The following is a 22,044-nucleotide window of genomic DNA, read 5'->3' on the forward strand; positions in this document are numbered from 1 at the left end:
AGCCAGGGTGGTGGGATAGTTTTTTTTTTTTTCCAGCCATCTCAAAGCCCCACTGCCTCATAACCCACTTGAAAGTGTTTAAATTTTTGTTCTGCATTTGGGGAACTTTTTAACCATAGCTTATTGAGGTGTAATTTACATATAAATTCACCCATTTAAAATGTGTAATATGGTGAGTTTCAGCAGACCACAATTGGTCATAAAATATTCTTATCACTCAAGATGGTAGCTATTCATTAGTGTTATAGCTTTTGCTTCAGTTTTTCTTTCCCATTGGTTCAAAGATCTCTAGTGTCTGTGGCACACCCTTACTCTTGAATGTACTCTTTCTGCCTTCTGTATTTTTACAGATGAAACACTCCATACATACACAAAATATACTGTGAATTTTATCCTAAAATTATAACTGTGCTTTCTTTAAAAGTGGTCATTAATTATTGTTGCATATTCAGACTCAGCCCTTAGGTAATAAGAAGCTTGACTAAGCAAGTACAGTGGCCACTCTTAGGAACTCAGCACCTGGGAGGCAGATCATGAGTTTGAGGCTAGCCTGGGCTACATAACAGAGAGTTTGTCTTAAAAATATAAATAAATACATTGAGGCTAGAAAGATGGCCCAGCGGCTGCTTTTCCAGGGGACTCAAGTTCATTTCCAGAATCCGCATGATTGCTCACAGCTATTTGTAACTCCAGGGGATCCAAAGACCCTTTCTAACCTTCCCAGGAACTAAGTAATCATGTGGTGCATAGACATGTATGCAAAAACTCCTACACATATTTAAACATAACAAGTATATCTAAACAAATCATACATAAATAACAATAAATAATAGCCTGACTACCTATGAAGTGGGAGCTTTCCCACAACTCTGAAGGTTCTGTTGTACTGTCTCACTGTAGCTGGGTGTAGAAGTTACTCTGGGCTCTGTTCTTTTGATGGTTGCTTGGTTTTCCATGGAGAGCTTTTATATTTTCCTCATTGTCTTTGATGTCCTAAGCATTATAATCAGTGTTTATGTGGATGCCTGTGTGCATTTCCCTCTTAACTGAATCTGTGCTCTGATCTGAGGGCTTAACATGACTCTGGAATTCTACATAGTTCTGTCATTAGTTATCCAAAGATTTTATCGCTATTTTTCCTTCTTTCCGACTCTTTCCTTGTCTTTATCAGTTCGTTTACCCTATCTGGGTATTTTGTTTCTTGTTTTTCTTCTCACTGCCCAGACTGCTGAGCCTCTTGAACTCTGTGAAGGCTAAAAGTTGGTTTCCATTGCTCCTTGTTGCATTTCCCCACTTAATGCTTTAAGTAACTATCCTTCTCTCTAAAGGCTTTATCCTGCCTGTTGCTTTTTTAAGTTCTGCTTCTCGTGGTTGAGGTCACTGTTCTGTCTTTTAAGTCTTTCTTTCATGGTGCATGCACTCCTTTGAGATGTGACTCCTGAGACATGGTAGACTCAACTCTCCTTTTCCATCTCTGTCCTTCTCCGTAAGGCTAGTGACTTGTGCACTTCCTGAGTCCCAGTTCCTTCAGCAGAGAGCTTAACTGAAATTCTGAGCATGTATCATGTTTCAAGAGCTGTGCTGGAACAAATGGTTACTCAAAGGTGACTGAACAGAAACCTCTATGAAGAGAGAAGTGGACGTTACTGTGCCTGTGATATCTCTGCATTTCCCTCAGTCAACACTGTTGATGAGGTAAAGTGTGTAAGTTGAGCCTTGGGAGGCAAGCCTAGTTTTGACTGAAGGTAGATGGAGGTTATGTCAGCAGGGAAGATATGTCAGCAGTCAGGTGTGAAGGCACAGAAGCCCTGTCAGTTCATGAACATGAAGGGAGCATGTGCAGACAGATCAAAGCAGTGTCCTCATGAACCCAAAGACTTGGGCCATAGATGGCTGAAGAGACAGGTTACATTCCCTACAGAACTGCTCAAGTCGTTATCTGGCTATTTACACCTTATTTTCCAAGTCCTGTTGCTGAAGAGGGAAAGTGTGAGGGCAGCCCCCAGCCAGGCTGAGGATGGATGCTTGGGAGGCCCGGTCTTTGAGTTTTGCCCGGGGTGTTTAAGCTGTAGCTGGAGTTGCTGCTTTGCAAGTTCTTTTTCCACCCTTTATTCACCTCTCCCCTCTATTTCACCCCTCCACACCCTTTATCCATCTCACCTCCCTATCTCACCCGCCCATCACTAAGTAGGAGAGAAAGGATAAAGTGATTCCTGAATCTAATTTCTTCTTTGAACACAGCTACTAACAAACCACATTCAACCCCCCCTGAATGATTGCCAATTAACCTTTTGGAGCCCTGGATTTATATACCCAGAATTCCAATTGTCACACAATGGCAGGCACTGTCTCAGCTGGTAAAACCGTGCCTCTGCTAGAGCATGAGGCAGATCATGAGTCAAACGACTGTGCTCAGTTTGAAGAAGCCTCACGCCTCGGATTAAAACAAAAAGCACATTTTTATAACATTCCCGTGTTTTATAAAGAAAACAAAATTCCAAAATCCTCACGACAGTAAGCTGGTCTTTACAGAGCTGGTCCACTTACGTAGCACCTGCAGCAAGAGTTGCGGCTGTGCTGTGTGAGTGAGCATGTTTGCTGGCAGTTATTCGAGTGTAAACCGTGTAAGGACGGCCTAGAAGATGGTCACTGAAAGTACAAGACTCTCCAGCAAATCCAATGTCTATTTTCATTTTTGAAGTCATAGTTAAGGCTCTAAGATCCAGACAATGACAGCACAAGTACTATCACACTGAAAGACCTCACTGCATTGGAGATAGCAGCCAGATTTTCAGTGTGGATTTCTCCACCCTCTGTACTCCAGCACCTCCCTGCTTTCTTACAGTGTCCTGCCTTTACCATAGAGGTAGATGAAGTGCCAGTTCTTCAAGAATTATCTCCTTTGCTATCAGTCAAAGTCCCTTCTGTGCTTGCTGTAGTTGCTGTCCGAAAGAGCTGAGTCCTAAAAGTTGATATCCCAGAGTGGTGGTGTTGAAAAGGTTGTGAGCCATTAGGAGGCATTAGGTCACTTGAGACATGTCCTGGAAGGTATGGAGGGATCCTCAACTCATAGTCTCAATGGGCTTTCCTGCTGGCAAGTCATTTGCTCTGCCATGTGCTTTTGCCATTATGTGTCACCCTTACCAGAACCCAGAGAATGGAACTGCCTGATTCAAGTTAAACCAAGTTTTAACAAACTTAGACTGGACCTTCTAAAGCATGAGCTCAGTAGTAGGTGTCCAGACATTTTGTTATAATGATAGAAATGTGACTGACATAATGCTGCTGTGAAGTGATTCCTTCAAAGAACACATGAACTCTTAAAGCCAATAGAACACTTTATTCTTCGGCCAGGGGTCACTTGCCCAAATTGTGTAACCATGAGTCTTACTGATCTTGGCTTTTTATGCACAAAAACCATATCCTGGTTGACAGACTTCAGTTAACAAGAACAGTTACCAATAGGCAGAGCCACAGAAGGCATCAAATAAGGTTAGTGTATTTAGGGACTTTCCCATGGACATGCTGGATTAGGTCTTTGTTCTCATTTTAGCAGGTGTTAGCTCTTAAGTCAGTAGTGCCTTGGCGTGTCTAATAGGTGTCAGTTGTTCTAGGTTCTAGGGGCCTGATATAATCTCATGCATTCTATCAAGGTGAGATGAACAGTCCCTAGCCTGTTTGCTGGTCTCTCAAGGTTTCCTATGTAAGTTGGCTTTGGGGTTAGCCAGTGACTTGTTTAGCAAACACCCAAGTTAATTTGGAATCTGACATTACCTCTTATAGGTCAAGTGGATGCTTCTGTGCTGACATGCCAGAGCCAGCAGCCTTGGCCCATCTACTGCAGGTGTTGGTATCCTTCCTCTTCACTCATTCCTACGTTCCTTTTACCCTAAGCCTGCTGGTACCTTATATCTTAAGCTCTGTGCTGGTACTGAGCTTGGTCATCATAACACATTACAAGCTGCTTCCTGGAACAGAACAGGTTTCTTCCTCACTAAACTGCTTCTTCGGTACCAACATCCCCCTAAACTGTATTCCCAACAGTTTCTATTGTCTTTACATGAGTGATTTAAGGCCTGTTATATATAGATTTTTATTTCATGTGTGAGAGGAAGGCACATGTAACACACAGCATGTATGAGGAGATCATACAACTTTGAGAGTCAGTTCTCTCCTTCCACTGGGATCCAACTCAGGTGACCAGGCTTGATGGTAAGCTCTTAACCACCTCAAGGCCCATCCATGAATATTTAATAAAGCCAGTTCCTTCAATGAACAGATGAGGAAGCCAGAGTGAGGGCAGGATAATAACCAGGAAGTCATGCATAAAGCAAGGGCAGGCCAGGGCCTTTGCCCTTCCCTGCTCCTTCTCATAGTTCTGCTAAGTATATTACTAAAGCTCTAGGAGTAAGTTAAAAGATCTCCCAAAGGGTTCACTCTGCTTCCTGGAACCAGAAAACATAGTAGCATCATGTGAAAGACAGAGGAAATGGGAGAGGAAACCGAAAGGTACTTTATCACAGAGATTGTTACACGTAGGCCAACATCTTCAGGAAATGAAAAATAACCTTTGTTATTGTAATAACTGTAACTGATTCTGCTTCTACCCCTGATGAAGTGACAGTAATGACTTACTTTAAACACATCTGGAAAATGAGCAAAAGCTACAAAGGGTATTGAATCAAACAGGCTTCAGACAGTGTAGGACTCTGATTCTTGAAAAGAAATATCACGATAAGCCCTACAGTGGCTGGAGGCCTCTGCCTCTGTTTGCTTTTCTCTCTTTTCAAAAAAAACAAAGCAAAACAAACAAAAAACAAAACCAGAATTCCAGAGTTTAATACAACAGTAGTTAATTGAAAATCTGTATGGGGGGGGTGGTAATTTATATTTACAGAAAACCTGAGGATTCTCTAATTTATTCTTCCTTTCATGATTAGTTTTCCTTCCTTTTTAAATTTAAAATACATGATTTAAAATTTTTATTTTACAATTCTTTTGGTTATGGCCACTCCTTGAGGGTCTGTTTTTGAGTCTTTATCATGACCTGAGTCTTGTGAACATGCAGTTGGGAGAAAGTTGTTGCTGCTGATGTTCTTCCTCCTCCTCCTTCTCCTCTTCCTCTATTTCTCTTTCTCTTCCTCCTCCTCTTCTTCCCCCTCTTCGTCACCTCTTACCATGTTTTATTTCCTGTTTCCTCCCCCTTTTTTCAATCATCACTGTATGTGCAAACATGCTATGCAGCCCTTATCTCAAATTTATATAAGAGTCACTGTAGTTATATCAGTATGGTGGCTGCGTGGGCATCCACTTCCCAAGTACATTAATATGTATGTAATAATGCCTTAAAGGGTTAGGGAGATGGCTCAGCAGTTAAGAGCACTTACTGCTCTTCTGGAAGACACAAGTTCAGTTCCACTGCACCTACATCAGGTGGCTCACAACTGCCTGTAACTCTAACTTCAGGGGTTCCAATACCTGAACACATGGGGCACACTGGTACATTAAAAAAAAAAAAAAAAAAAAAAAAGCCCTTTTTTTTCTTTCTTTTTGAGACAAGGTCTCACTTGTAACATTCCAGGCGTCATACTCAAGAGATTTGCCTGCCTGTCTTCTACCCAATGCTGTTAATAAAGGTAGATACACCACAACATCCAGTGAAAATAAAACCTTTTAAAAGTCAAGAAAGGAAAAAAAATAATCAGTAAGTAACCACTCTCCTCAAATAAAAGGTGGAGCCTAAGCTAAAGGGATCATGGGAGACAGATCCTGGAATTCCAGGTCACATAGTTAGGCTTAGTAAGAACTAGAAAAGGAGGAAGCAGGTGTGAGCAGACAGCTGAGTTTTGTGCAAGGCTTCCCTCTCTGGAGCTGTTGCCTAGGGGCTCCCTGTGCACATGAGAGCACCCCCTAGAAGCCCGCTCAGATTGCCCTCTGCGAGAAAGGGTGGTGTCAGATGCCTCACAGGGCTACGGGATGTGGGGTTGTCAGCTCGACCTGAGCAAAGAGACCAACCACAATTTGAATGTGATATGTCTCCCATAGGTTAGGACCTGTGGTCCTCAACTGACATAGTCCCATTTGAGAGGGTTGTAGAAACTTAGGAGGTGGAGTCTCTCTAGGGGGAAGTGGGTCACTAGAGGTGGGCCTAGTGGTATTTTTTATCCCCTGACCCTACTTCCTGTCTGTTTTCTGCTTTTTGACAGGTGACATAGTGTGACCAGGACCCTAATACCTGGTCTGCCATTTTCTGTCATAAAAGACTTCTCCCTTTGTTTGTTCCTTTATTTGACAGTATCTCACTCTCTGGGCCAAGCTGACCTTGAACTCACAGATCCACCTATCTACTGCCTCCTAAGTACTGGGATTAAAGGTGTGTACCACCACACCTGGACGATCCCTTCTTAGACCATTAACCAGACCCTTGGGTTGTTCCTGTTGGGGATTTTGTCACAGCAACAGCACAAATAACCAACACAAAAACCTGCACTCAGAAGTGCCATTCCCAGGAGAAACCTGACCACGTGATTTGTAGGCTTTTGGAACTGGTTTGTGTGCGTAATGAGGAAGAATTTAGAGCTCTGGGCTAAAGAATCCCCAGAGCGTTATAAACTGAACTCAGTGGGTACCTGGTGGAACCCAGGAGGCCAAAACCAGAAAGAACTGCAGGCCTGCACCATGGCTCAGTCAATACAGTATCTGCCGTGCGTGTAGGATCTGAATTGTCCAGATCTCTGGTGCTCATATAAAGGGTGGATGTGGCAGCATCTGTAAGCTCACTACAGGGGCTGAGGAGGTATCACAGACCCCTGTAACTCACTGACCAACCATCCTAGCCAATGGTAAGTTCCAGAGTCAGAGAGGACCTTGTCTCGAAACTAAGATGACCTGGAATTCAAATTTGGCGGGGGGGGGGGGTGCGAAGGACATGTGAAGGCAGCCGAGCCACTCAACCTGTGGCAGTGTCTTTGCCCCTGCTCCTGTTGAGGTTTACAGTGAGAGCAGCAAGTAGAGCTAGACATCAACATGTGCACTTGCGGAGGAAGGAGTTAGGAGCAAGCTGAAGTTGTAGGCACAGGGGTGCAAAGGTAGCTGTAGTTATTAGATAGGAACGTCATGCTTTATGAGGATGGTGTGGAAGGGTTCCCTGAGGAGAAGACCTGAGCTATCAAAAGCTCCAACTTGTGAAAATACAAATGTATTTGACCAGACAACCTGAAGTCAGAGTGTCTTCAGGGGTTCCCTGCTGGATAGACATCTATGGAAGTGTTTCCTGGCTCCACCTCCAAGGACAGAAGAACGCTGACCCAGGAAGGTTAGGCTACATCTCCAGCTGGAGGTACATGGTAGGATGGTCAAAAAACACGGAAGGCTCACACTAGTTCCAGCCCACTGAAGCCAGGCTGTGTGGCAGAAACAGGAAAGCCCCAGGAGGCCCGTCTCAAAAGCTGATGTGGAGGGTGATTGAAGAAGACACCCAGTATCACCCTCTGACCTATATACATGTGCACATATATGTATGCATGCACACATAGGTACACGCACAAGAACACATGCACACAAAAGGAAAAACTAAAAAACTTGCTGGGCTTGTGGTTCATGTTGTGATCCTAGCACTTGGGAAGTAGAGAAAGGAAGATCAGGAGTTCAAGTGCTTCTCAGCTACATAGGATTTGAGGCCAGATTTTGCTTTAACCATGACCTGAAGGAAAGGTCACTTTAGAAGAGGGTCAGAGTCATATATTACATGCTTTAAAAATGGAGACGGTAGCCATGGACCAAGGAATGTGGGCCTTCCTTCGTAGGGGGGAAAGGGGAGGGGCTAACTCCTCTGCAGAGCCTCCAGAAGAGGGTGCACCACTTCCACCATCTTAATTTAACCTAGTTCAATCCGTGTTGAAAATCCACTCCATGGTGCACCTCTCACCTACTGTTATCCTACAGTAGTTATGAGATACGCATTTTTATTGTTGTAAGCCTTTACACTTGTGGTAATTTGTTACAGTAGTAACAATAAAGACTACAGAGTAGAAAGTGTTCTTAATAAAAAGCCTCAGAATGTAGAAAATATTAGCAGAACTGAAGATGGAGAGAGACAGGTCCACCCTTCGGTCGCTTAGAGATTTTCAGGGTCTTTCAGCAACTGATGAAATGTTTAGAGAAAATAGGACAAAGAAGTTTTGTACCTATTAACCACGTTGACCTAACTGACATTGTAGGGAACACACTTCCTCTCTTGTGACCTCTGTATCTTCATCAAACTGAGCTGCATACAGGCCCTAGGTATCTCTGTACAGGTAAAACAATTGTATTTATAGCAGGAAACACAAAAGTCATACCAAAAGCTCATGTTCTGACTACAGTAATAAGTATCAATAGAGCAAGAAAACACCATAGATTTTGAAGCAAAATAAAATTAAGTAACATATTTCCAAACAATTCACAGTTAAAAAGAAAAATTCACAGGGGAAAATAGCAAATACTCCAACCAGCTAAAAACAAAACCACAAGTCAAAAACATGGTTTGCAGCTGACACATACTTAACAGGAAATGTAGATCTTTAATGCCTCTGACAAACGCATTTTCAACGTTGGAAGGGCCTCCATCTCCCCAGTTAGAACAAAACCATCATGCCCTTCACACAGCTGTCTCCCACTGTGCAACAATGACATTTGAAAGTGTCTCCTTGCTAACAGATCCATTCTCCACTGTGCCCCAGTCCTCCTTCCTTCTTCATGAAATCCCACTGTATATTCTTAGTAGGCTTCAAACCCACGAACCTCCTGGTGCTGGCACTGCAGGTGTGTTTTTGCGCTCAGCTGTAGAACTATAAAACCTTCTAAAGACAAGGCCTGACCTTCCTTCCAAATCTTTGTTTCTGGTTTCTAGCATAGTGGGCAACATTTAGTGAGTTTTCTCCCAAGTTAAGAAGACATAAAGACTGTCTCCTTGTGGAAACCCATGGGAATTGGCAAAAGAGTCCCCCTGTGTTCAAGGGAAGGAAATGAGGTCATGATCACTGAATATCTGACACAGCTGGGCTCCCATGTTCCTGCAGTGTTCTTTCAGATAGTGGCATCCCATAAGAAAGCTGTGTCTCCCGAGGAAATGCAATTTTACAGTCAAATAGTCTGTTCTAGGAGTACATACAGGAGGCCCTTAGTTTCAGAACCAGCCAGGAGCTTCAGAGTCTAGCAACCCTCTCCTAGGACCCTGTAGGAAGTCATCTGTGCTGAGCCTGCTCTGGCAAGTGGAAAACTGGTCTAGAGCTTGAGGTGGTACTGACCTAGACCAGATAATAGAGCTAGCACCACTTCCTGGTCCCCAGCTCTTGGTCAACTTTGTGGTCCTTACAAGTGTTAGGTCTCAAACCTGGGACAAAGGGCAAACTAAAGTGTCTGATAACATATCAAGGCAGACACTAATCTGACAGTCTGTCTCAGCTTCACCAGTCCCTATTACAGAGTCATCCTAGCTGGTGCTCTGCACCCTACCCTAGCTTTTCTAGCCCAGGGGTTGGGCTCCCCTTCCCCAAGCTGCTCTTCCCTACCTAACCTTAGCTATTTGGTTACTAGTCCTCTTGACTACTAGACTCTTGGCTCTCCCCCTGCCCTTCCCCCTCTCCTCACATAGCCTAGTTCAGTTTGCTGGTCATGTTCACTCTGGACTCTTGCAGATGCCTCTATCTCAGCCTGTTGCTCTCCCTTATAATTAAGAAGCTCAACCCCTTAGGAGCAGTCATGCCCCCCCTTTCATTCACAGGAAACTGGGGATCTTGAGGTTGCCAGTCTCAGGCCTAGGCAGCAGATCTCAGCCACCCACACTGATGGGGCCCTGTGCTGTTAGCTTCTTGTTTCTCTATTTTCTACCTAGGTTTCAGTTTTTCACTTGGGTTTGTTTCCCCTTTGTCTCGGGTTCAGCTTCCTTTTCCTGTTTGGTTCTAAGAACAGTCTAAATCGTAGCTGTCTTCACAGGGTCTGTGGTCTTCTGATTCAGAGACCCTGGTGGAGCACAGGACTCTCCTCAGGGTTCTTTCGACCTTCATTCAGTCATGGCCCCAGGGTGAGTACTGGATCCCAGGATGGGATAGAGGGTTTGCAGAGGAAACCTAGGCTTTTAATTTTGAAGCTTCTGTCCTCCCTGGTCCTCTTGGATACTAATCAGTGATGGGAACATCCAGGACCATGGGGCAAAGGACTTGCCAGAATTCTGGAGTGAGTTAATAACCTCAGTCCCTTCTGCTCTTTTTTTTTTTCCAATCCCTGGCCTATGCTTGTAGCTGCCAGTGACCTTGAATCACTTGAGTCAAAATGTCTTACTCAGAATTGACCACCTACAGAGGGGATTCTGAACTCTGAGGAGTGTGTCTGACTCAGAGGTATGGGAGGTGGGGCTAGGCTTCTGAAGAATGGCCTGAGGCAGCTTGTATATTGTGCCTCTGGACCAAGATGAGACCCCATTTTCTTTATACCAGAAGCTGCATGCACTGTGACCTGTGGAGAGACTTGTTCCTCTTTGGCTGCTAGTCCCATAGGTGACATCCAGTGAGTATTGTTGAGTGCTAGTCACCTGAAAACCATGGTGTATTCTGAGTGGTCATCCAGAAAGTGAGACCAGGATTTGGATGTAAGTGTCCTTTTCCCATAACTACATGAAAGGTTGTCATAAAACCAAGTTTATCTTCCAAGATTTGGGACTTTATTTGATTAAATTATTATAGTCTTGTGTCTTTACATAAAATAATAATTCCCCACTTTGCTTGCTATAAGTGCTCCTTCCCCAGCAGTCTTCTGCCTTTCTTGGATGGATGAGGCAGGTATGACTGCATCTGACTGATGCTGAGGATGCTGAGGCTCTGGAAGGCTGTGGGACTTGCTCGGGGCCTTCCTGGCTGAGGAGGGACCACACCTGGAGCTTACCTGCACTGCCTTATCCAGACATTTGAGATACATTTTGCAGTGAGTTTACTGTAATGAGTGAGACGGCGAATACAGCGTGAGCAGCGAGGGAGCATGGCTGCCCCTCCTGTTCAGTCTGCTGAGCAACTGCAGCCCAGCTAGGCCAGAGAAGCACTGGTTTGGTACTGGAGTTTTAGTGACTCTATTCCTGCTTTTCTGCGTGTATGTGCGTGTGCGTGCGTGTGTGTGTGTGTGTGTGTGTGTGTGTGTGTGTGTGTGAGTGTGTGTGTGTATATGTGTGTGTGTGTTTGAAGCTTCAGGGTATTTGTTCATGGAGCTGTGAAAACCAAAATGCTTTCCATTCAGAGATATGGTATTTTTCAGTTGTAAATCACTGTAAAAGCTGAGGAAGCTTTCTTACTGTGTAGAAAATAGCACCAGAAGGAAATGGGGAGGAGACACTGAGAGTTCTTAAAGGCCTCTCAACCCTCAGACATTGGAGAAGTTGCAGCTGGAAAGCTTCCTGCAGACAGTGACTGTAGACCAGGGCAGCGGAGATTAGACTTTTGACTTTCCACTTCAGCAGAGTGTGATCTGTACTCCTTATGCATGCTCTTACTCATGCTGAAGAAAAGCCCCCTCTACCATAGCATTGCGAGTGACAGGTTTGAAGTCCCAGTTCTAGCCCTGGAGACTAGAGATGGACGAGATTTGGCTGCAGTAAGCCAGTAGCCGAAGTAAGAATGCCAGGGAATTGTGTCTCCCTTCCTCATTAAGGCTGTGTGTGCTTGTTTGAGCAAACCGGTTCATGCCCTGACACTGTGAGTGTCCATGTGAGATGTGATAGAATCTAGATTCCCCACTTACCCTGACAACCATGGTAGGGGAAAAAGAATAGGGAGGACCAAGTCACGTGACTTGGAAAATAGAATAAAATGAGGTCCAGGGCCATAGTACAGGAAGCCTGTCAGTGTACACAGATGTTAGATTTTACTTTCCAGGTCATGAGCAGGTTTTTTTGGAGGGAAAGACGACTAACTGAACCCTGAGCACACTGAGTACATACCCACTGGTCACTGGGTAGTAGTTGGCACCGTGACAGGAATGCAGGCAGAGAGTCTTCTTTGGAAGCTGCCTCAGTCATCCCGGTCAGAGGCAGTAGACTGGTGATGGAGTTCTGGGGCAAGGAGAAGGGAGGTAGCCAGATGCAGTAAGGACACGGGATGGATAGCCTGAAGGACTTCTTAGTACACCCATGTGGGTGTGAAGGAGGCACAGGGTCTGGTGGGTGTTGACTCCTGGGGAACAGGGCTTGACACAGGCAGAACTAGAAGGAGCTGTAGGCTTTGAACCCTGTACAGCATACATCCCCAAAACTGTTTCTTGTGAAAGGCTGACAAGCAGGAATTAGCCAATCTCACAGGGCAGCCACAGGGAACACAGTGTGAATGAGTAACTGGTGATTCGCTCTCTTTTCACTATGAGCCAGTTCACTTCAGTCCCATCCCTAGTTTCCCAGCCGTCTTTACCATGCTCAGGGTTTCCTCTCAAGCACCCAGTCCCTCCTGATGCACAAATAACTCTTTCAGGCTTTGTTTACTGTTTTCCTCTTCACTCCAGTTAGAGTACCAGTTCCAAGACAACAGGAACTTTGGTCCCCTAGTATTTCCCCAAAGCCTAAGACCATGCCTGGGAACTCACACATTCTATCTCTAGGTTGAATTTCTTTTCGATACTCTGTGCTTGGAGATGCTTGGCTACCATTGCTGCTGCCCAGTGGAGCTTCCTATAGAGTCAGGCATTGTGGTTATGCTAAGAGGGGAAGAAATAGTGGCCCCTGTGCTGCCGACAGTCGTCCCTACTGCTCCCAAGGGCCTACAGATAGTGTGTGCATGAAGACGTGTGAAATCTTGTACATTCTGAGGCATGCGAAGTCATAGAAAACCCTTGGGATCTCATTCAAGGTCATCTGTCCCAGAAGCTTGTGACTAACCAGGCAAGCCTCAAAGACCTCATAGTTACTTTTCTAGGAGTGATTTCCCCAGGACCTGAAGCCATGTCTTGCCCAAGAGAGCTTCTGAAGGGTTTGCCGTCTTTCGTTCCTAGTGGTCTAATGGCCTGAAGCTCCTGGTCACTCACAACAGGACGTCATGTCCCTCAGGGACCAAGTAGAAAATGTGGGAGAACTGGTCAAGCCCAGTGGCTACTCTGGTAATTGGGTCACTGGGAAGAGAAACCCAACAGCTACCCTTGAGACAGTGCTGGTGACAAGCATTCTACCAGTCGGGCTGCGTGCCTTGCCTGTAGTCCCGATGTGAGGTGTTGCTTTTCTTTCCCCCAAGCAAGACAGCACTGTTAAGTGCTTGTTCCATGTCACACTGCTGGTCCCTTGTTACTGCTGGAATTAGAGCCAGGTCTCTTATGCCGTGTCTGTCCTCTCAGTTGTAATTCCTCAGAGGAACCTGCACCAAATTGTAAGGACCAAGGCCTCCTTCAGTGTTTGCAGTAGCCGTTTTTGCACGCTGTCCCTTGCTCTGCCCTCCTTAGCAGGGGTTGCCTCTCTGGCAAGAACTGCCCACCAGCCTAGAGCTGCTTCAGACCACCTTGCTTGTTGCTCAGTTCTGTCTGTCCCTGTGCCTAATAAACAGTGCAGTTACTTAGATGTTGGTTTGAGATGAGCCGTTCTTGTTCCCCGGCTACTAAGTTATCCTTGAAGCTGAACACCTCCCCAAAGCCAGAGACTTAACACTGCAGCTATCTGAGAGCTCTCCAGCCTTTCTGAATGCTTTTGAGGCATGTGCGGCCTGATGTCCACATGGCCTACTAGGTGACTCTGAGATGATGTAGGAAGTGCTGTGGGGCTAAGAATATAAGATTTCCTTAATAGTAGGGGTATGTTTTTGAGAATCCTCAGATCTTTAGAGAGAAGTGAAGACATTGTACACATTTAGAATGGTGGCCTCAGGATAAAAAAAAGCAAACATCTAGATTGCCTGTGACCTCCCAGCATGAGCCTTCAACAATCTGGATGGAAAAGAAGATGCCTGGGTTTAACATAAACTTTAGGCTGAGTTTGCCCAGAGCCTGTATTTGTGATAAAGGTTCCTCAGGCAGTAACACTTTGTATTGCCCAGTACTGTGTGGACATCCAGTTCCTTGTTTCTACTTCTGTGTGTTAGTGAACCACTAAATGTGGCAGAGAGACTGACCTTTTCAGATCCGTGTCAAAACTGCAATTATGATGATACCAAGACTTTATTACTCTCACCTCGTAAGTTCACAGTGGTACTTTCCAGAAACACTTGACATATTGTTCTTGAAACGTTTAACTTCCAGAAGTATTAATTGCTCACTATTTATTACATTACTACAAAATACTTGATATAATTTAAATTGGAAGAAAATGTATTTAGTTACAGTCCAGGATTGGGTTGTTCCCGTACTTTGGGCTTCTGCAGAGTCGCACATCGAGGTGGGGCCATTCCCGTCACACAGGGGGAAGCACGGGAACAACTGAGAAGACCGGGATCCGGCCGTCTCTGTGAAGACACGTTTCAGACAGAAGGCGGTCTAGCATTAGGTGCACTTGGGTTCGGGATGGAGGCCCACCATCCTGTACCAGGTAGAAACAAGACTGGGCCCAAGTTCTTCACAAATATAACTCATTATCAGTGAAAACAAAATAGCCTAACACTCTGGCTTGGAGTAAGCACACAGCACAGCCAACAGCCATATGTTAAGGATCTATGAGTAGGTCCTGGGTCCAAAATTGCAAAAAACAACCTTTTTTTTTTTAAAGAAAAAGTATGGATTCTGTATTAGGATGGATATATATATATATATATATATATATATATATATATATATATATATATATATATATAGTGTGTGTGTGTGTGTTCTAAATTTATATGTTAGAATATCCATTTTATTGTGAGGGAATCAAATATAGGGCCTCATATATTACAAGTAAGTGCTTTGCCACTGAGTTATATCCTAGCTAGTATGTCTGTCTTAAAGAAATGTATGCTTAAAACCTAGGTTTGAAATATCAATCATGTCTGCAAGTTTCACATAATTCAAGAAAATACATCATGGGCTGGAGAGTTTTCTCAGTGTTTAAGAGCACTTGTTGCTCTTACAAAGGACTGGGGTTCAATTCCTAGCAACCACATGGCAGCTCCCAGTTGTGTAAGCGCAGTTCTGGGATCTGGTACTGTCTTCTGGCCTCCTTGAGCACCAGGTATGCACATAGTGCACATATATTCAGTCCAGACAGAATACTCATGCACATAAAATGGTAAATCTTAAAAAAACTCTTTTGAAAAAGGAAAACATTCATGCATAGAAAATGACTCACACATCCAGACTATATGCTCTGGATGGTGTAAATGAGAGAGACAGGTGTGTACTGCACATCTCTGTAAATCTGGCAGCCTACAAAGCAACCTCAAAACGACTCGGAGAAGCTGGAGTTGGGGAGTTTTCCCTTTCCTAAGTGGAGCAGAAAAGCACCTCAAGGCAATGGTGGGGTCAGGGATTCCTATATACCAGCGTAGACTTGGGCAAGGCACTCTCCTGCAGCAAGCCTATCTCCCTCCTGGAAAACAAACCACTACGGTATGTTTGTCACCTCTGGCTTCAGGTGTCTCTCAGTTGCTGAACTGTGACATGGTAATGTAGTACGGATTTCCTCATTCCCCTGTAGGAGGTTTGGAAAGCAGTATGCCCTGGTGGGTGAGAAGGGGCGGTGTGTGCCCTGTACTGCCCCTCTTCTCTCCTCGGTTGGCTCACTCTCTCTTCTTGAAAGGTTTTGTTTCTCCCTCACAGCAGCCCCTGTGATCCCTTGGACAGCATTAAATGGACCTCCTTCTTTCTCTGGTGGGTCCTCTGATAAGCTAGGTTCACCCGAGTATGTCATTTAAGAGATAGTAGTGAATTGGAGAAGGGAACAAACAAAGAGGTTCAGGGCCCTCAAGCTAGTCCTTGGGGAACTATCTTCAAGTTTAGATTTGAGGGCAGGAGGTAAGCATAATTAAGCAATCATGGTCACAGCACTTTGTTGATCCATTGTTGACTTAGGTCTGTCCTGCCACCATGTTGGCAGAATGGTGAGCTAGCTGGGGCTAAGCTTTGCTTTCTGACTTAATTCAGCATTTGTTACTAGCCGTGTTCTCTGGCACATGTGCATGCTTTTTCATCATAAAACAGCCAAGCTTTGAGGATGAGAAAGGGCAAGATCTTGGAGGAGGCAGCTAGAGGAAAAGGGTGGGAGCAGGGCAGGTGGAGCAAAGGGGATGATGAGGACAGTGAGGAGGGCTGGAAGAAGCCTCCAGGTGGACTCCCATGCCGTGACACTTCCCCCATGATCTCTGTACGTCTCAGAGTGAGGTGGGAGTAAATGGAATGATGACTTCAAATCAGTGGTTTTGAGTGCCCACCAAATGATCTATCATACTATCATGTGGTAGCTTCTCAAAGCGTGGGAGTCAACAAAGACCCTCGTTTGCTTTACCCACTGCCTCTTTTCTGAAATCCAGATGAGCAGGAGCAACCCTTCATCCTGGAGCTACCAAACAGGTTCTAATGAGGGGCTGCCTTGCCCCCAGCTATGGGTGGCATCTTTAATGGTGGTCTGAGCTCCTTTTAGGAATCACTTTTGGTGCTAAAGGTTGAAAGCAAACAAGTTGTTGGGGCTTTATGTACTGCATTGGAGTCTGGTCCAGTTTTGACTTGGGACATGGGTCACCACATACCCCATTGCTCACTAATTCCATGCTGCTGAGTTGAAGGCACTGGTGTATTTCAGGTGAATATGGAATGGTTGACTAGTCCTGACTTCCAGAAACTTACAGTCTCAGGGCACATAAGCTCTAAATAACTTTTATGAAAACAGTACCTGTTAGGAGCTTTTAGGTATCAGAAGCACACATAACCTTTCAGTGGGGTCAGATGCAGAAACACACCTCCAGGGGCCATGAGCATCACAAGTATGTCTGTTGGTCACTGTAGTGCTGGTTTATAGGTGAGAACTGTTTCTTTTCCTGGATCATAAACCTCAGGACAGACACATGTTCAAGGCAGCATGCCTTACTCTTAGCAATTGTCAGATGGGAAGGAGTAGACAGTTTTCCCAAGGCAGTGGCTCTTCACCTAAGCTTTGAGTCAGACTTTGGATGTAAGAACACATCTTAGGCAACAGTCTTTCTAATTACTTGAGCAACAGCGATGTCATTTTAAAGGCCCAAATGTTGTGGGGACGCTTCTTCTGCCAAGTCCTACTTTACCACCAGACACAGCCTACTGAAGTGTGCTGGGCAGGGCAAAGTCAATTCCAGGACATTGAGAGGGGAAATTCCTGGGCCAAGCCCAAGAATCCATCCTGTCATCCTGGACTTTCCAAGGTGGGAATACAACTGTGGCCTGTCTTTTAGATCAGCACTTTAGGGGATCCTCTCTGAAGGCACTGCCCAACAGAGGGAACTAAAATGAGACAGCTGTTAGAGTCGCTGTGAGACAAACACTTAGGTAGGCTAAGGTGTGATAGCTCAGAGAAGGATCACCGCACACTTCGACTTAAGGCTTTTACACCCCACACATGCCAGCACACATCTTTAATCCCAGCCTTCGGCAGGCAGAAACCAATGGATCTCTAGAGTTCAAAGCCAACATGGTCTATAAAGTGAGTCCCAGACTAGCCAGAGGTATACATCAAGACCCTATCTGAAGAGTATCTAGGGGCTGGAGAGATGGCTCAGTGGTTAAGAACACTGTCTACTCTTCCAAAGGTCTTAAGTTCAATTCCCAGCAACCACATGGTGGCTAAAAAAAAAAGAAAAAGAGTATCTAAATTCTTTACAGTTCAGCTGGAAAGAGTATCTTAGGCAGAAAAGAATAAACTGAGCTATTGAGGCCACAGAAACAGTACCTGTTAGGAGCCATATTTTCACTAGTCTGGGTGAGGGAGGGGCTCAGCTGGGGACTTAGTTCTGAGGGCCTGCCAGGGGCCCAGGCTGCTCCTTCTATGCTGACAAGATGTACATCTCCCAGATAAACCACCAGGGAAATGAGGAAAGAGGGCCTCTGTGGAGTGGTCAGGCTTCCAGGGAGACTTGAAGAAGTAGACCCATCTGCTTGTGAAGTTCTTTCTCATCAGAGGTATATTGAGACTCCAGAGACTGGAACCCAGAGATAGGAAAGTAACCAGGAAGCTATTATGATATTGTAGATGAGGTGTTGATGATGAGGTAGGCTTCAAACACCAGCAAGCCAGGAGAGCTACAACATGTTTTAAAAAATATAACAGCTGGCCTAGTGGCCACAGAGGGCAGGGCTTGAAGAGGTGAGATCTGAGGTGACTCTCACAGACCAGGCACAGCCTGTAGGTGGGATGGCTGGAGCTTCTTATAGTAGCAAACACTGCAAAGGTTTTCTGTGTGAGCCGGTTGATTTTGAGGTACCTGAGGTATAGCCAGTAGTCTGAAATACAGTGTCAGGATGAGCGCTTCACTAACCCGGGATCTTTGGACATACCGGTAATTACTGTAAACCCTGCCCATGGTGAGAACCATGAGGAGACTCCTAGGATTGTTGGCACCAGAGTCTATAATCATATAGAGGTGGAGGCTCCACCTGAGATTCACACTGAGCCAGAACCACAGAAGGAGATCTGGGGACTTGTTTTGTAATAAGCGCCTTGCTAGTTCTTGCAATGCATACAGTTTCAAGAGCTGTGGGCATGGAGTGAGAGAAGAAATCAGAAATAGTAAGATTTAGTCTAAGCTTTAAATCAACTTGAAATAGGGACCTATTTGAGGGCACAACCAAGGCACACCTCACACACAATCACCTTTACAAATGGTTTCAGAGGCTCCTAGACACTTCAAGAATTTCCTTGGCCCCAGCTAAATAACCTGATAAAAGAGAAAAGTAGTCAACTCAAAAACTATGAAGGAGACTAAGAAAAAAAAAAAAAAAAAGACAAAAGCAAACAAACAAAAACAAAACAAAACAGGGTCACCAGAGCTGTCTGCCATGGAGGGCCAGCAGAGTCAGTCAGGGCAGGTTTCAAACTAAAGACAGCAGCAGCATTTGAGTCTTCAGGAGTAGCTAAGTGTTCCATGTAGCCTCAGGAACAGAAGCCAGCTCCACTGGCAGCGTGGAGGGTAGTGGCCTGGGTAGAGAGGGAAGGAAGGAGCTGAAGGGGAGCAACTGGGAGTGAGGGCCAGCCCACCAGTGTTTATTGGGAGCATCCTCGGAGTGGAAGATGACATTTCTAAAACATGAGCTGCCATTGGAGTAACCACCTCATGCTGGTGTGCCTGGACTGTTCCAGTTTCCACAGAGAATGCCCTACCTCCTGGGAAGCCCCCGAGTCACGTGGACCTGTTGACAAGATGAAACAAACCTTCAAACCAGAATGGGTTGACCATTTTGTGTGACAGACGCTGTCCAGCCACCATACCGTGCCTGACAGGGCCACTCTTGTCAGCAGAACTCAGCAGCAGTAACAGCTCACAGCAGTAAAAATTTTATTCCTCCCTCCCAATTAGCAATGTAAATGGTAAAAGAAAATTTGTATCTCTTCTGCCGTTTAGGGCTTACTAGTCACAGTAAGTCAAAGAAAGAAAAAGTACCAAATGGGAAACAAAACAGGGTTTTGGTTAACCACAGCTTAATTTGAACCCACAGTGTTAAAAACAACAGCAGGGGAGGGGGAAATCTATGGCTATCATTAAAATAACTAAAATTTCTTTTTTCTTTTCTTCCCCCCCTTTTTTTATTGGATAGTTTATATATTTACATTTCAAATGTTATCCCCATTCCCAGTTCCCCCCTCTCCCGTCCCTCCTCCCTCTGCTTCTATGAGGACGTTCCCCCTCCCAACCATTCACTCCCACCTCAATACCCTGGCATTCCCCCACACTCCAAGAGGACTGACTGACTAATCCTTTAAAGGCTCCATGTCTGTGCTGGGAACAAGGCTATTTCCAAATATTTTGGTTCCCCACCCTTCTTATGATAAAATAAACAGTGTGACATTTCCTTGCTTGCTTAGTCTGGTTATGATTACCCAAAACCGTCACTTTGCTTCTTCCCTGCTTCTCTACATGGCGTAGACTCTTGTCTCGGTCCACTGTGTGGTCCACACTGGTATAGTGTGTCCTTGGTCCACTGTGTGGTCCACACTGGTATAGTGTGGCCTTCGTCCACTGTCTAGTGTGGCCTCAGTCAACTGTGTGGTTCACACTGGTCTAGTATGGTCTCCTTTTTAAAAAAAAAAAGTATTTATTTATTTAATATATGTGAGTACATTGTTGCTGTCTTCAGACACACCAGAAGAGGACATTGGATCCCATTGCAGATGGCCATGAGCCACCATGTGGTTGCTGGGAACTGTGGTCAGCCTCGTCTTACCTTTTCTGTTTGCAAATCCTTACATGCCACTAAAACTGTGTTCATGATTCTTGGGCTCTGAAAAACTAAACAGCCGGCCGGTGTAGTGTGTTCATTTTAGTAGTGACATTTGACTTCCGCAGAGGGAAGGCTCCTGCTGAGCCCTTGGTTTTCTGACATATTCTAAACAGGTGACCTTGCTCTGCCAGGTGGCAGTAGCTCTGAACTAGTGTGTGTGTGAGCAGCTGTTGCTCAGTTCTTTAGGTCACCTAAGCTCAGCGTTTCTGATGCTGTCCTGCCTTGACACTAGATATAAATTGAACATTTTGTTGGATGCTACAAAGAAAGCCTCTGTGGTGTACTCTGGAGTTAGTACTGGCTGAACATCTGAAAGCCCATCCCTGGGTACCTAGGTAAACTGATGTGATTCCTCCCCAGTTTCTCAGCCACTATTTCCTCAGCAGATGGGGGTAATTAGTGACTTAGATACATTGTATCATGTAACAAAGGGTTTCTAAGAGTCAACTAATAACAATTCTTCTTTCCTTCAAGCACACTTCCCTCCAAAGCAGAGCTATGAGTCTCCAAAGCTGTGGGATTTTGGCAGATCCTCATTCACTTTGCATGGTCTTTTTTTTGGGGGGGGAGGCACAAACTCATCACTTCACAGAACAGCAATGTTGTGGACAGGTGGAAGTTCTGGCAGGCCATCCATGTTGCCTTTGACCTCTGTTTCGGAAGGACAGGGCCTACATCTATCTACTTTGGCCAAGTGTGACACTGTGTTTTATTTCTCTTTCTGCAGTGAACAGAGTATCTGCCAAGCACGGGCCTCCGTGATGGTTTACGATGACACCAGTAAGAAATGGGTACCAATCAAGCCTGGCCAGCAGGGATTCAGCCGGATCAACATCTACCACAACACTGCCAGCAACACCTTCAGAGTTGTAGGGGTCAAGCTACAGGATCAGCAGGTAACTTTTGGAGTCAGCGTCATACTCCAAACTGCAGGCCTACCAGCACGTGTGTGGGGAAAAGAGGACCCAGACACTCATCATCTGGAGTGAGATCTGGGTTCAGATCTGACTCTACAGTCTTAGGCCAAAGTATGAGACTGAAAGCAAACTGTCCTGAGAGTCATTTCCCATGTCATATGCAAACAGTAAGCTATACCTCTGATAAAATATAAAGTAAGATAAAATATTCTTGCAGATCAGAATAAAATAATGGTGAGAAGGCTTCGAAAAGTAGTTGGTGTGGACTGGGGAGATGGCATCATAGATAAAAGCACATAAGCTGTGCACAGTTGAGGAAGACACTTGGCATCAACCTCTACCTCTACGCTTACATTCATATGTGCATGCATATGTGCATATGACACACTTACATTCATATGTGTATGCATATGTGCATATAACACACATTCATATGTGCATGCATATGTGCATACAACACACTTACATGCATATGTGCATGCATATGTGCATACAACACACATTCATATGTGCATGCATACATGCATACCACATAAATGTATATGTGCATACCACACATAAAAGGAAAGAAAAAAGAAAATATACTGTATGAATCTTTCGCTCTGATTCTGTACTTACCTATGCATTTAAAACTTTGCTATTGAGATTATGGGTTATAACCTCGGCTCTAAACTTGACTTTGAAGAGAATACTAAGATGATTGGAGGAATGTATCATTTCTCCCTAACATACAACCTGGACAAATCAGCTGAAG

General features: G+C 44.9%; 1 protein-coding gene across 3 annotated transcripts in view; it reads left to right on the plus strand.

The window, feature by feature from the left end:
* The window catches only part of EVL (Enah/Vasp-like), a 125,042-nt gene that overhangs the window by 64,588 nt on the left and 38,410 nt on the right, over positions 1-22,044 (plus strand). For 2 of the 3 annotated variants that reach the window (XM_080924867.1, XM_080924869.1), the window contains exons 1-2: positions 9,941-10,063; positions 21,101-21,269. In XM_080924867.1, the coding sequence (XP_080780993.1) occupies positions 10,053-10,063; positions 21,101-21,269 (180 nt within the window). In that variant the 5' untranslated portion in view covers positions 9,941-10,052. Of the gene's footprint in view, positions 1-9,940; positions 10,064-21,100; positions 21,270-22,044 lie in introns of those variants that run through there. The other variant, XM_080924868.1, reaches the window with a different exon arrangement.

The sequence above is a fragment of the Micromys minutus genome (assembly GCF_963924665.1).
Source record: "Micromys minutus genome assembly, chromosome: 1".
NCBI classification, from domain to species: domain Eukaryota; kingdom Metazoa; phylum Chordata; class Mammalia; order Rodentia; family Muridae; genus Micromys; species Micromys minutus.